The sequence below is a fragment of the Diabrotica virgifera genome, chromosome 9 (assembly GCF_917563875.1).
Source record: "Diabrotica virgifera virgifera chromosome 9, PGI_DIABVI_V3a".
In the NCBI taxonomy this organism is placed as follows: Eukaryota; Metazoa; Arthropoda; class Insecta; order Coleoptera; family Chrysomelidae; genus Diabrotica; species Diabrotica virgifera.
In genome coordinates, this window is record NC_065451.1 from 193,344,854 (window position 1) to 193,359,260 (window position 14,407).

Here is a 14,407-nt window from a genome sequence, read left to right on the forward strand (position 1 = left end):
AACTGTTTGCTTAATTCGTAAACATCTACATGTCTTTCCACCAAGACCTAATCATGACTACTTCACGAGAAATTCTACGTTTGACGTCTATTTGCCGACCCCGTCCTAGGAGTTAGTAAAGAAATCGATATTATATTCCGCAAAAAAAATGTACAACCATCTCCCTCTACAACTTAAATCTGCAGCATCTTTCCCCAAATTCCGTAAACTGACAAAAGCCTACCTGGCTGAAAGACCATATTATTCAGTAGAAAATTTTTTTAGTCAATAACTAAGAAATTACAGTACCCTTTGCACAAGTAGTATTTTTATTATTTTTTTATCTATATTTGGGTGTCATATGCAGCAGCTTAACTTTTTAACTTTTAAACCTTTCTTATTAATTATTAGGTACACTATGCATTTGCAATTTATTCAAATTTTTGCAATTGATTATTTCTGTTTTAACTTCATTATTATTATTATTTAAATATATTGACGATTTATGTAATTTTAGTAAACTGGATTGTTACTGTTTTGTTTTTTTGACTATTTATAATTATAAGCTTTGTCGATAAAACTGTAAAATTTTTCATGGCAATAAAGCATATTTCTATTCTATTCTATTCTATTCTATTCTATTCTATTCTATTCTATTCTATTCTATTCTATTCTATTCTATTCTATTCTATTCTATTCTATTCTATTCTATTCTATTCTATTCTATTCTATTCTATTCTATTCTATTCTATTCTATTCTATTCTATTCTATTCTATTCTATTCTATTCTATTCTATTTTGTTCATAAGGGCTTTTGTTCACAAGTCTACGTTTTCCGCAAATATTATGGTATCATCTGCATACCTGATGTTATTTAGCAGTACCCTTTTGTAGAATTCCTTTTTCAGTTTCGTTCAAAGCTTCGATAAATATTCTTTCAGAGTAGAGATTGAAAACTAGAGTGTATAAAATACAACCTTGCCTCACTCCACTCGTGATGTTCACGTATTTGGTGTGTTAACCTTCAACTCTGAGATTTGCAGTCTGATTCCAGTAAGTGCTGCAAGGCGCGAAAAGTGAATTTTTTCTGAAATAGACACTTATTTTCAAGTTTACCTGTATCTTTAGTTATTTATGTTGTTACGCCAAAGATTTATTTTTACTTAATTATTTTAACTTGATTTATTTTCCTGTTGCATATATGAGAATTTTTAGTTTATTTTTGTTTGGTTACAATAAATAATTATTGTTTATTTTCACATTATTTAATTTAACGAGACGATTTAAAAAAATGCGTATTTTGGGCGCCATTCAATGTTTTGCACACAGGCGCTAACACTTGCTGGCGCGGCACTGGGGAAACCGATAGATACTTATGAAATGCTAGGATTAACAATACGTGGTTAAGGTTAGAGGAGGAAAGAGTATAGGAAGAAGATGAGTGTCATAGTGGAAAAATTTAAGGGACTGGTTTAAATGAAGTTCAATAGAGGTCTTCGGAGCAGGGGTAAATAGAGTAAAGATAGTGATGATATATCCATCCTCCGATTGGGAGGTGACACTTACAGAGTAAGAAGTGTTGATAATACCAACCCCATTAACTAAATTATATTTCGTAAATTACTGAATGATTTTCACTTGTATATCCATTGTTTTTATTTAAAATTGAACAATAGCACAAACCAAATATATTTCAGAATAAAAAATCTTAGTTTTAGTTGTCATATTGTTTTCTTTTAATAGTTTTACCGTTTCTATTCTTAAAAACTATGTCTATTCAAAATTTTTGTGGGGATGGAGGATGAGTCAGGTTTTCACCGAAGCAAACACCTTGGTAAATGTTTTAAAGCTTTGACACTATGATATTTATAGAAAACTTATCGAAGTGTTTAAATATAACATAACCCAAATTATTTTTAAACATACAACCGTTGTAGGAATGTTCTATCATCACCTTTTGGTGGATTCAAACATGACATCGCTATAAATGTTTCCTTTGGGAAAAATGAGAAGACTTTATCTGCTGTCGGAAGTTTTATCAATTTGAAAACTCAGTTATATCCGTATCTATTTTATAAAATAGAAAAGAGAACGAAAAAAAATGAATTTACGGTTCACAAGTTCTAGACTGACATTTGGAAATTTCTAGTAAGTTCTTCAACACTGTTAGCCCATAATTTTAGAAACAGCATTAAAGAATATACGTATATAAAAATTTTGCAGTTAAATATCAATTAACAAACCGAAAAAAAAATCTTTAGGCTATATCGTATTGGTTTAAATAATTTTCCCACGTTTTTGATAGCCAGTCGTCAATCCCTTCAATTTGGCCGTGCCTAAGTCTTCTTCTAGATTTCTGTTCCTCACTTTCCAATTTATGCCGTTTATCCAATTAATACCAATTGTTCGTCTTTTTCTTATAATATGAGAGGTCCATTTTAAGATTTGTTTTAGGTTGTAGGTGTTGGACATTTATCATGTATATAGCTATTATCTATACCTACCTTGTTTTTAAACTAGAAGGAGTAAACTAAAAAGACAGATTCACACCCAAGAAAGTCACTAGAAAAATCACCAAATACATCTTCTTTTTTGTTGATCTTATGAGCCTCCGACGGTAATCTATAAATATTATATTATACTAATACGCCGCTAAGAGTTCTAAAAACAACTGCTTTTTTTATATAAAAAAGATTAAAAATCTAAAAATTTCAAAATTTCATAACAGTGGAGTAAACTTGCCTGCGGTTGGACCAACTACAAACAAGCATTACGGCGCGGTAAATTTGAATTAATCCTTCTGGTTTAAAAACAGAGCATAGTTGTTGAATAGATACATCTTTTGTAAGTACATTGGTATCTTCTACTATTGAGCTTCTGCCGTTCTACTATAAGACTCCGTTTTTATGCAACAAAATAAAACATTTTAATGCATTTTTTAATACACTGTCTGTCAATTTATTTAATACACTGTCTAATAGGCTAGTCAGTGTCAACATTTATCAGTTATTTGATTTATGTAGATACTATCAACATTTATCTAATGTTAAATTAGTCCTGTCGCCAGGGGGGTACAATGGCCTCCTTTATTCAGATGGACTTACCCAAGTTTGTTTATGTATTTTGATCCGTAGAACACGAATTTTTTGGGTAACAGTTGATCCGGATATCGATAAGATTGTTATAAACAAAGAACTCGAGGAATTACATAACAGCGATTTTTCGCAAAACAAAACATTTTTTTGTATTCTTTGGGTCATTGTAAGCAAAAAATATTCTTACAGTTTTTTCGTAGGATGCATAGTTTTCGATTGCGGTTGAACTTTAAAAAAAATCGAAAAATTGCAATTTTTGAACAAGGTTAACTTTTGATTAAAAAATAAAATAGCAATTCTGCTTACCGTATTTGAGAGTTCAAGTCAAATTATACCGGTTTTGATTATTTGCATTGCCAAAAATTAATTTTTTTTATTGTCAAACAAAGCTATAAACAAATATAGTGTTTCCCGTGCCCAATGCATGCGTTTTAATGAAAGCTAAAAGTAAAGATTGCCTGTTTGTAGGCTCACTTACTCGTTCGAAAATGAGAAACATTCATTGAAAACATCTCTCAAGCTCTATGTGTTTATAGCTTTGTTTAACAATAAAAAAATTAATTTTTAGCAATGCAAATAATTAAAACCGATAGAATTTGACTTGAACTTTGAAATGCGGTAAGCAGAATTGCTATTATTTTTTAATCAAAAGTTATTCGGGTTCAAAAATTGCAATTTTTCGATTTTTTTAAAGTTCAACCGCGTTTATCTCGAAAACTATGCATCCTGCGAAAAAATTTATAAGAACTCTTTTTGCTTAGAATGACCCAAAAAATACAAAAAAATGTTTTGTTTTGCGAAAAATCACTGTTTTGTAATTCCTCAAGTTCTTTGTTTATAACAATCTTATCGACATCCGGATCAACTGTTACCCAAAAAATTCGTGTTCTACGGGTCAAAATACATAAAAAAAACTAGGCTAATTCCATCTGAATAATAGATTAGGCCGTTGTACCCCCTTCCCCTGGCGAGAGGACTAAATGCGAAATGTCAAATTAGAATTTTATCATTATTAAACAAAATTGGCCAAAAGAAGAAAAAAGACAAATACCGACCGAAGAAATTCTCCAGTTAATGAATAAGAGGAAGTTTGTTAAAAATTTAGATAGAATATTATATAATATAGTATAATGATAAGTAGATTAGAAATAGATGAGTATTTCTCGATGTATAAAAAAATTTGGCCGAATGAGAAGTACTGTGAAAAATTGAAAGAATACAGCAATTACACGACTCCATTGATATACATAAGGATATCAAAGAAATCACCTAAAAATTACAGTATCAGATACGGTAACAAACTAATAGACTCCAATTGGCACCTAATAGTGGACATGCGGATTAAACTTCAAACTTTTGCAGAATATATAAAAAAGAACGCTTTCAAGACGAAAGTGTCGGATGGATTCCGGACTTTAACATTATGTCCATTCCGAAGAGGAATAATGCTAAAGAGTGTAAAGATCATAGATCTTTACAGAGTTAAAAGAATAAAGTTCTACCTTGGCCGAGTCATTAAATTTGTAATGAAAGCAAACTGCGATTGTAAAAGTTGGAGATAACTACATCAATGTGTAGTTATATCAAAAGTGAGGCGATAAACTATCCCAGATAATTGAAATAAAATTCGAGAATAATATTTCAATCAACTACGATAGTTATCGTCCACCCTAGACTAGCTCAATCTCCCAAGTTGTGAGTCTACTTTTTACTAATCAAAAACACGAACAATGAAAATCCAGAATGGAAGCAAACACAACAATAGTTTTAACCAATCATGTTTATTGTTCATAAAAATATAATAAAAATATGACTTATTATGTGCATTAACAATGAAATCTCCATGCAATGAAGAGCCAGACAAGGTTGCATTTTATACCTAATATTGTTAAATGTTTACTCGGACCAGTTATTTAAAAGGGAACTTGAGAGAAAGCCATATGGAACTACTTGATGTAATTAAATACGCAGATGATACTGTAATTATGTCAGAAAATATTGAATCTCTAAACTCCACTTGATCTTCTTCGCGAAGTAAGTAGGATAGGAAATGGGCATTAAAATAAACTCAAACAAAACCAAATTTTTAGGCTTTAGTCGTAACCCTATTCAATGCCGTAATGCAACATGCATTCCAGATGTTAGAATGGGAGAACAGAGGTTTGAATATCGATGGCGAAAGGCTGAACCACCTACGATTTGCAGATGATACAGTTCTAATAACCGACGACTTAAAGGAAGCTCACGAAATGCTGCAAGAACTACAACGAGTTTCTCAAAAAGTAGGGTTGGAAATAAACTTTGGGAAAACTGAAATGATGACCAACTTAGTACCTAGCGGACCATTGAAACTGGAGGACTGCCATATCGAAATAGTTGACAAATACATCTATCTGGGCCACGAAATACAAATAAGTAGAGACAATCAAACATGCGAATTATCTAGAAGAATAGCTTTAGGATTGGCAGCGTATGGCAAACTAAGAGACGTGTTCAAGGAAAACATCCCAATAAAGCTAAAAAGAAAAGCATTTAGCAAGTGCGTACTTCCGGTGCTTACTTATGGAGCTGAAACACTAACATTGACTAAAACATCAATAAGCAAATTACAAGTAGCACAACGAAAAATGGAAAGATCCATCCCTTGGCCTAACTTTGAGAGACAGAATACGAAATGATGAGTTACGGCGAAGAATTGGAGTGGAAGACATCATAAAACGCTTTAAGAAGTTGAAGTGGAAATGGTCAGGACACGTCGCAAGACAGAGAGACAACAGATGAACAAAGAAGATACTGTCACTAGACAGTTTTCCTAAATGTTTGTTACTGCCATTTAAATCTTTTCAAATTAAATAAAATGTTTATTAAAAAAATTTGCAAGCGATGAGTATAATAAAATATACCCTGTATAAGAATATGAGAGATTCCAGAAATCGTAAAAATCACTACCAGCTAGGTAAATGCATAAAATGCATAAAAATCCGTAAAAATAACCGAAAAATGTGAGTCACAGATGCGCAGATCGCCCTGCGTACGCATCTACAACGCATGTGCCGACCTCGCGCCCAACTTTATTCCGACGGTGGACGTCTCGACGCTCATATACGAACGACTCTGCCACCACTGTCAGGCGGCGCAGGCACGCGGATTTCAATCTTGAAATTTTCGACGGTCAGTGCACCAACGACACGACTATACATTCACAAAAAAGCAAAAAAATCTCTTGAAGATGGCTTCTTCCTCTGTGGCGAGGACCTCCAAATACTCGTACCGTTCCACAGGAGCTGCAGGAGGCAGTGCTGACGTCAGCATCGAATACAGCGCGGATCTGACAGCGCTTTCTAGGCTTGAGGTAAAAATAAGACGACTCCGTAATCCGAGATCACGTTTCAAGATTTTTAAGGAATTGTGATATTCTGTGTATCTATTTGAGATCGATTTTAATTTTGTGAAAAATGTGAAGTGTTTTTTAAAGTGATTTTTGGATTATATATTGGTAAGACAGCCACTTGTCACTGGTCGGTATTTTTTTCTGTCAACTAAACAACATAATTTGAGGTACAGTTACAAAGTATTTGGTCTAATAATAGCAAAGAACACATTTTTTAAATGCAAAAATAGTACCTTCAGTTTATCCACATTTTTTATATAAAAAACAGTAAAATCTAAGTAGAAATTTTGATAATTTTTAAAATTTTTGTTTTTTAAATTTTGTACCGTCTATTTCACTGGTCGGTATTTTTTTGTCAACTACACAACATAATTTTTGTACGGTTAAAAAGTATTTGATTCAATATTAGCAAAAAACAAATTTTTTGAAATTAAAAACAGTAGGTACCCTCAAAGTCTCCATTTTTTTCTCATTAAAAAAAGGAAAAACTAAGCTGAAATATTGATAATCTTTTAAACTGTCAACTAAACAACATAATTTTTGGTACAGTTAAAAAGTATTTGATCTAGTAATAGCCAAGGATACATTTTTTTTTTAATTCAAAAGGAGTACCCTTTGCATAATTTTTTTTTATATAAAAAACAGTAATATCTTAGCTGACATTTTGATAATCTGGAAATTTTTTGTTTTTACAATTTGTACAGTCTATTTTTGACCACACACTTGTATTTGACATAATAATAGCAAAGAACACATTTTTTTAAATTCAAAAATAGTTCCCTTTATTTGTCCATTTATTTTATATGGAAACTTAAATTCTAAGCTGAAATTTTCTTAATTTTTGGTTTTGACAATCTGTACCGTCTATTTTTGTCCAATATTATTCCTACTATTTTTAAATAGGAATGCAACCTACTTTTCACCATGTTGCCAAGTGTAATGTATTTTTATCTTTAAGAAAATTTTACTTCGTTCCAAAAAGTTGCCGTTATTTTCAATTTTTACTAGAATTGTACTTTTTTAAAATATTGTTAAATATTTCTATGTCCTCTTGCTATGCGACAAATTTATGTTGATCAATCTTAAATTTTCATATTTGTAACCGAGTTTTTGTACATCAAATTGTCAGTGTCGAACTGCCAAACGGTTTTATTAAGAACAAAAAAAGTAATGCCTAGAACAAAAAAACAATCTCTGAGTTCCAGTAAATAGGAATTTTGATTTTGATACTGTGATCTGATCGCCGAAAAATGGAATTACGTTTATTTCTTCAATTCAAAAATAATCAAAGATTAATGACGATTGCCATTAGAAATTCTTAAAATGACAGATAAAACACTGTTATGAACATTTTATAAACAGTTTTGTGCCCTCAAAAATTTTGGAGTTTGGAATTTTGGATAAAATAAATGAAAAATTTAAAGATACCAAACTAGAGTTTTAGGTCATATATGAGAGTACATACATATAATAGTGAAAGAGCTTTATTCATTTTTAAAAATCGGGGGATGAAAGTTTTTCGGTAGTGGAAGAGTCAATTAATACAATTCACATTGAAAAAAAAAAAATTTTTTCTCGGGGTAAAATTGATATGTTTTTTAATTAGGAATTTTATTATTGATAGCTGATAGCTGTGTTTTAATAGTAGTCCATTGAAAAGATACATTTATATTAGCCATTCTTAATTAGCGTTGCATTTTTCAGAGGACTCAATTTTATTTCTTTGATATGTACGTGGGGTTAGTTTAAGTTCAATTTTTTGGGGTCGCCACCCTTGTCCTCCGGCCTCTATATTGGAAAAGGTTGCCATTATTTGTTACAAATTAAATTATCATCGTAGAATAGAAAATTAAAAGTTATAAAAAAATATGTAAAACACATTTTACCACGGGGATACCACGTAAAAACTTCCCTCCAGACTCTACCTTAAAGGTAGGGGGAAAGGGGCCAATAATAAATTAATAATAACAGGAATGTTACGAATGTAATAAATTATATTGTGAATAAAAAATATAATATAATAGAAAAAACTAAGCTAATTGGTCAGCAATAAAGTTGTAGACAATTTAATTTGATACAAATAATGCCTTATAAAATTTTCTACAGGGCTGCTAGTTTCCGAGGTAAAGTGCGAACAACTTTTGCACCCATTTTTCCAAGATGGTGGCTGGAGGACAGGGGTGACGACACTACTAACTTGAATTTAATTTTATACTTAACCCCCCTTGCATCCTCTAAAAAATGAATACTAAGACCTAAAAAATTTCAATGGACTGTAGATATTTCACATAAAATGCCTAAACTACTTCATTCAATTAATAAATGTCTACTAATTTTACATATTTTTTTACTACCACTTAATTTTTAATATCACTAGGGCTTAAAATTTTTATTAATAAATTCCAAAAAATTTAATTTTTTTCAATTTCTTTCTTTTGAACCTATTTTAAAATTTTTTGAAATGTATGATTTCGCTTATTAGGAAAGGGGATCAAGTTATGTTGGCAACATTTTATTTTTACATACACTAAGAAACCTTGTTCTTTATTTATAGAACCAAAAAAAGTTTGTGCATGATATTTGAGGTTATGTTTTCGTATTTCAAGATATTATCTTTCATTGTGTTTATTTTACTACACTGTTGAAGACTTTAAAATGTTTCTTTTTTTTTATTTTAAATATTTTATTTGGTATAATATTGTTCCTTAATAGGCACAGAATATTCCAGGATGTTCTATATCACTGTAGAATCCTTTGATGAGATTTATTATTTCTTTGGTATTCCTATCTCTTTTAGTGTTTTCCATTTGTGTATTTATACTTGTCGAACGCTTTCTTGAAGTTCAAAAATAATAATATGAGGAGTAAAGAGTTGAATTCCTGAAACTGTATTACTATGACTCTAAGTGTATTAATTTGGTCAATAATTACCGGTCTGGTCTGAAGCCAGCCTTCCCTTTCCTTAACATTGGTTCCCACTGTCAGTCGGTTATTTATATTTATCGCTGTTCATATATTTATGGTATTCAGAAGTTTAATTTCTCTCCCGTTTCCGCAATATCTTTTGTCGCCCTTTTTTGAATTCTTTACTATAAGTCCATTTTTCAGTTTTTTAGCAACTTTTCTCCTCTTCAGGCCGCCCTCAAGAGCGGTTCGATTGGCTCTGTTGTACTTGGGCAGGCTTTTAACAAATATGGTGGAATATTCAGTGATATGCTCTTCTTCAGCAAGATTTTCTGCCAACTTTCTAATGTCTTGCTTTGCTGCCTTCTTTATAACTTTAATCGCTTTCTTATAACTTTCTCTAAGTCCTTTCTTTTCTGCTTCTGTTGTGGAATGTATTAGTTCTAGATTAATGTGTTTGAGACGTTTTATTTTGTTCCACGTTTTTATAGTGATCCACTTTTCTTTACGTATTTATTTAGGCCCAAAATGTTTTCACTTGTTTTCACAAGGGCTTTACTAATCGTTTCCAATTTTTTTCCTACACTTCGCCTATTTTTGTTCGCAATTCTCGTTCGAGTTCTATTAGTCCTGTCGCCAGGGGGGGTACAACGGCCTCGTTAATTCAGATGGACTTACTCAAGTTTTTTTTATGTATTTTGACCCGTAGAACACGAATTTTTTGGGTAACAGTTGATCCGGATGTCGATAAGATTGTTATAGACCAAGAACTTGAGGAATCAAATAACAGCGATTTTTGGCAAAACAAAACAATATTTTGTATTTTTTGGGCCATTTTAAGTAAAAAATATTTCTACAAGTTTTTTCGTAGGATGCACAGTTTTCGAGATAAACGCGGTTGAACTTTAAAAAAATCGAAAAATTGCAATTTTTGAACCCGAATAACTTTTGATTAAAAAATAAAATAGCAAGTCTGCTTACCGTATTTGAAAGTTTAAGTCAAATTATATCGGTTTTGATTATTTGCATTGGTAAAAATTTATTTTTTTATTGTTTAACAAAGCTATAAACACGTAGGGTTTCCCGTGCTTTTACATTCGTTTTAACGCATGTAACGTAGAAATAGTCTTGATTGCACTAGTACCTATTCTACCTACTCGTTCGATTTTAAATGATAAATCATAGAAACATCACTCACGCACTAGTTGTTTGTAGCTTTGTTTAACAATAACACAATAAATTTTTAGCAATGCAAATAATCAAAACCGACATAATTTGACTTGAACTTTCAAAGGCGCTAAGCAGAATTGCTATTTTATTTTTTAATCAAAAGTTATTCGGGTTTAAAAATTGCAGTTTTTCGATTTTTTGAAAGTTCAACCGCGTTTATCTCGAAAACTGTGCATCCTACTAAAAAACTTGTAGAAATATTTTTTGCTTAAAATGACCCAAAAAATACAAAATATTGTTTTGTTTTGCCAAAAATCGCTGTTATTTGATTCCTCAAGTTCTTGGTCTATAACAATCTTATCGACATCCGGATCAACTGTTACCCAAAAAATTCGTGTTCTACGGGTCAAAATACATAAAAAAAACTTGGGTAAGTCCATCTGAATTAACGAGGCCGTTGTACCCCCCCCTGGCGACAGGACTATATTTGTGACTCGTTGATTTGTATTTTCTCAAAGATGAACTTCTTTCGTATAGGCTTGTTCCGTTCTTTCCTGTTCCTAGCTATCTTGACTCTAATTTTTGTCGTCGTTAGTGATAACTAGCCTCATCTGCGCCTTTCCATGATCTGACATCTAGGAGGGATGTTATCCATTACTTACTTATTGCGATGCAGTCGATTTGATTGTAAGTGTGGTTGTCTAAATACAAACAGGAACACATGGGAAAGACTGAGGGAGATTTATATCCAGCAGTGGATAGATCCGGGTTGAATTATGATGATGATGATGATTATGATGATTTAGTTATCTAGCGATTTCCATGAATCTATGTGAATTGTTGCATATGGGAATATGGTTTCTCCAATAATTAGGTCGGGGATACCACACAGTTAAATGAAGCGCTGGCGGTTTTTATTTCTCCGACCAGTGTCATGCTTCTTCATAACGTGTTCTAGATTGGTATCGTAAGTGCCAACCTTGGCGTTGTAGTCTCCCATCACTCAATCTAATGATGATTGAGATACAACTAATGTCGAAACTAATGATTAACTTTAGTCAAACTGAAAGATAGTACAGGACATTAATAACATTAAATAATAAAAGGTAAATAAAATGTAAAACGGTATCCTAGTTACACAGTATCAGACAATGGTATCAAGAAACTTGAAAAACTTGTGTGCTAAGCAACCGATAGAGAAAAGTTCGAAGAACCTTTCAAATAATATGATAGGCAACATCTTAAAAATAACACGATACTTGAAGGAGAGAATAAGAAAATTGGCATATGCTAATATTCTTTTTCACTTTCTATTTTTATGGGTATTTATTGAAGATTTGTACTTCTAACTATGGCACCTCAATTAAACCACTTTCCACCACCTCTTTTATGACAGGCTTAGATTTGTTTTCTTTAAATTTTTAATTCGACTTATATTCTCATTTAAATCTTTACTTTTAGTTTACCACTTTACTATACCTACTTTTAATAAATATATTTGTATTAAGAGGAAAACGAATCTGAACCGAATATAAACAAAAATCTGCATAATTTACCTTTTAAATATATTTGTTTTAATTAACAAATAATGATAAACCTTTACTGGAATCAAAGAGCACACATTGTAATAGATAACGAAGTCAGTTCAGCAATAATTATGGCTAGGCCGGGATGTATTCTGTCACCATACTAATTAATGTAAATAGTGAATCCAGTTTTGAAGAAGTATTACTATCGAAATGTGAAAGAATAATAATTACCGGAAGAACTATTAACAACATAAGATTTGCAGATGACACTGTGTTTATGGTAAGCTCTGCTGAAGTACTCCAACTACTGCTAAACAAAACAAACAGTTTCTGTTAAAAATATGGACTAAAAATGAATATAAAAAAATATTATAATAACAACAAAATTTACATACATTTGGGAGATGTGCCGATACAAAGGGTTGATAAATGCAAATACAACCTGGGAAACCTTATACCTGGGAAACTGGATTTCAGAAAATAATGATCAGACAATAGAAATAAGAGCCAGAATAGACATAGAAAAAGATGCGTTTGTAAACACGAAAACATTTCTCCAGCATTAAAGACCATATATCAGAAATAAGAGCAAGATGAGCTATGAGAGGCTAACTGTTTTCGATACTACAATATAGACTTAAAAGCTGGACAATGAAGCAAGAACATATAAATTAGCCACAGTCATTTGAAATATAGTATTCCATAAGGATGTTTACAATAGCATGGATATAGAAGAAAACGAACACGAAAATTTTGCTAGAAATGGACAAAGAATACGAGATAATCAACACAATAAAAACAAGAAAGATACAATATAAGGGACACGTAATGAGCGGCCAGCCATATCGAATGCTAAGATTGATAATGCAGAGTAAATAAGAGGAGAAACGAGTATATAAAGGAGAGACAGGTTTAAATGAAGTTCCATAAAACTTTTCAGAACAGCAGCGGTAGGTAGAGTAAAGATAGTGATGATGATATCCAACTTTCATTTGGGAAACGGCACTTAAAGAAGAGCAGCGGTAGGTAGAGTAAAGATAGTGATGATGATATCCAACTTTCAATTGGGAAACGGCACTTAAAGAAGAGCTTAATATTATGCATATAAATATATAAAGTGTGTAAAAAAATATTTTTTAGTAGTTAAATATATCACAAGCTGAATTTCTGAGTAGGTTATGTAAATTTTTGTTCAATTTACTTACTTGGCAATACATCAAAAGTCATTCTAAATCTAATTTTTTTGCTAATTTGTCAAGATCTACGAACATTTTGTTGGCGTGGAAAATATATATAATTACAACGAAAACAAGTCTTAATCCGATATAGTGTATACCCAAAATTATAGAAGATTTGATCTTGATCCCTCCAGTATTTTGTGTAGGGTATTATTCCCTAATATTTTAAATTTTTGAATAGGGTTTTATCTGTGCTTTCGATTTCTTACATTATCATTCTTTGTATTCTGTGGTGCCATATCAGTCAATATCTAACGAGAATAGAACGTATAACCAGTATTAACCAAATGTTGATATATAGAGAGATTTAGGTTGTTTCCGCGACATGAAGGCTTATATGAAGCTCTGTCAATGGTTTGTGTTTTCCAGTTCTTTATTCTTCTCTCTTTAACATCTTCTATATTCGTTTTTCACGATTTTCTCCTTGACCTACCCTTTTCTGGTTTCTTCTAATGTATGTTATGCTATCCGTTTAACCTTCCTAATGCCAGGAGGGAGAATTTTCTCCCCAGCCTATCTATTTCCGTTAATATTTTTGTTTTTAATGTACTTACGAAGTTTCCTTGTAGCACATAAGTTTTTTTATATACACCGTTCTTAGGCGTCAACGCCCTTCGGTAGGGATCTATGAAGGAGTATCACCAAGCCGCAAGCCCTTATCCCCATAGGCCGATCAGACGCCAGTTTATTCTGCCGGCCGATAAGACGTTGATTCTATTGAATTTTATACTACGGCGTTGGCCTTTTTATTAATATCAAATGACCTGGCTGAGCCTCGAACCTCGTACGCAAATCCACTAAACTTCTCGATCGACTGCGCCTCAGCCAACTGGGTCGTCTAGACCGACATACGTTTTTTATAAGCTTAAAAAGCAACAACCCCAAATCTGTTTATTTATAAAAATTAAGTGATTACCGTAAAAAAAGTACCTAAGAGCATTGCATGTGGGGCGAAAAATCGCCTCACTTACTATTTGGTGTTGGCCCTTTGTAATATATAGTCCGTCCGCTATAACTTTTCCCATGCGGTACGATTCATTTTCAATCAAATTAAGTCAAAACATAAGTTGAAACGAACGTCGATGTGTATATACATTTTGT

General features: G+C 31.9%; 1 protein-coding gene across 1 annotated transcript in view; it reads left to right on the forward strand.

Moving 5' to 3' along the window:
- Positions 1 to 6,136: 6,136 nt before the first annotated feature.
- The window catches only part of LOC126892925 (paramyosin, long form-like), a 105,812-nt gene continuing 97,541 nt past the window's right edge, over positions 6,137 to 14,407 (forward strand). Inside the window, exon 1 of the mRNA XM_050662841.1 lies at positions 6,137 to 6,426. Coding sequence (XP_050518798.1) covers positions 6,304 to 6,426 — 123 coding nt within the window. The 5' untranslated portion in view covers positions 6,137 to 6,303. The remainder of the gene's footprint in view (positions 6,427 to 14,407) is intronic.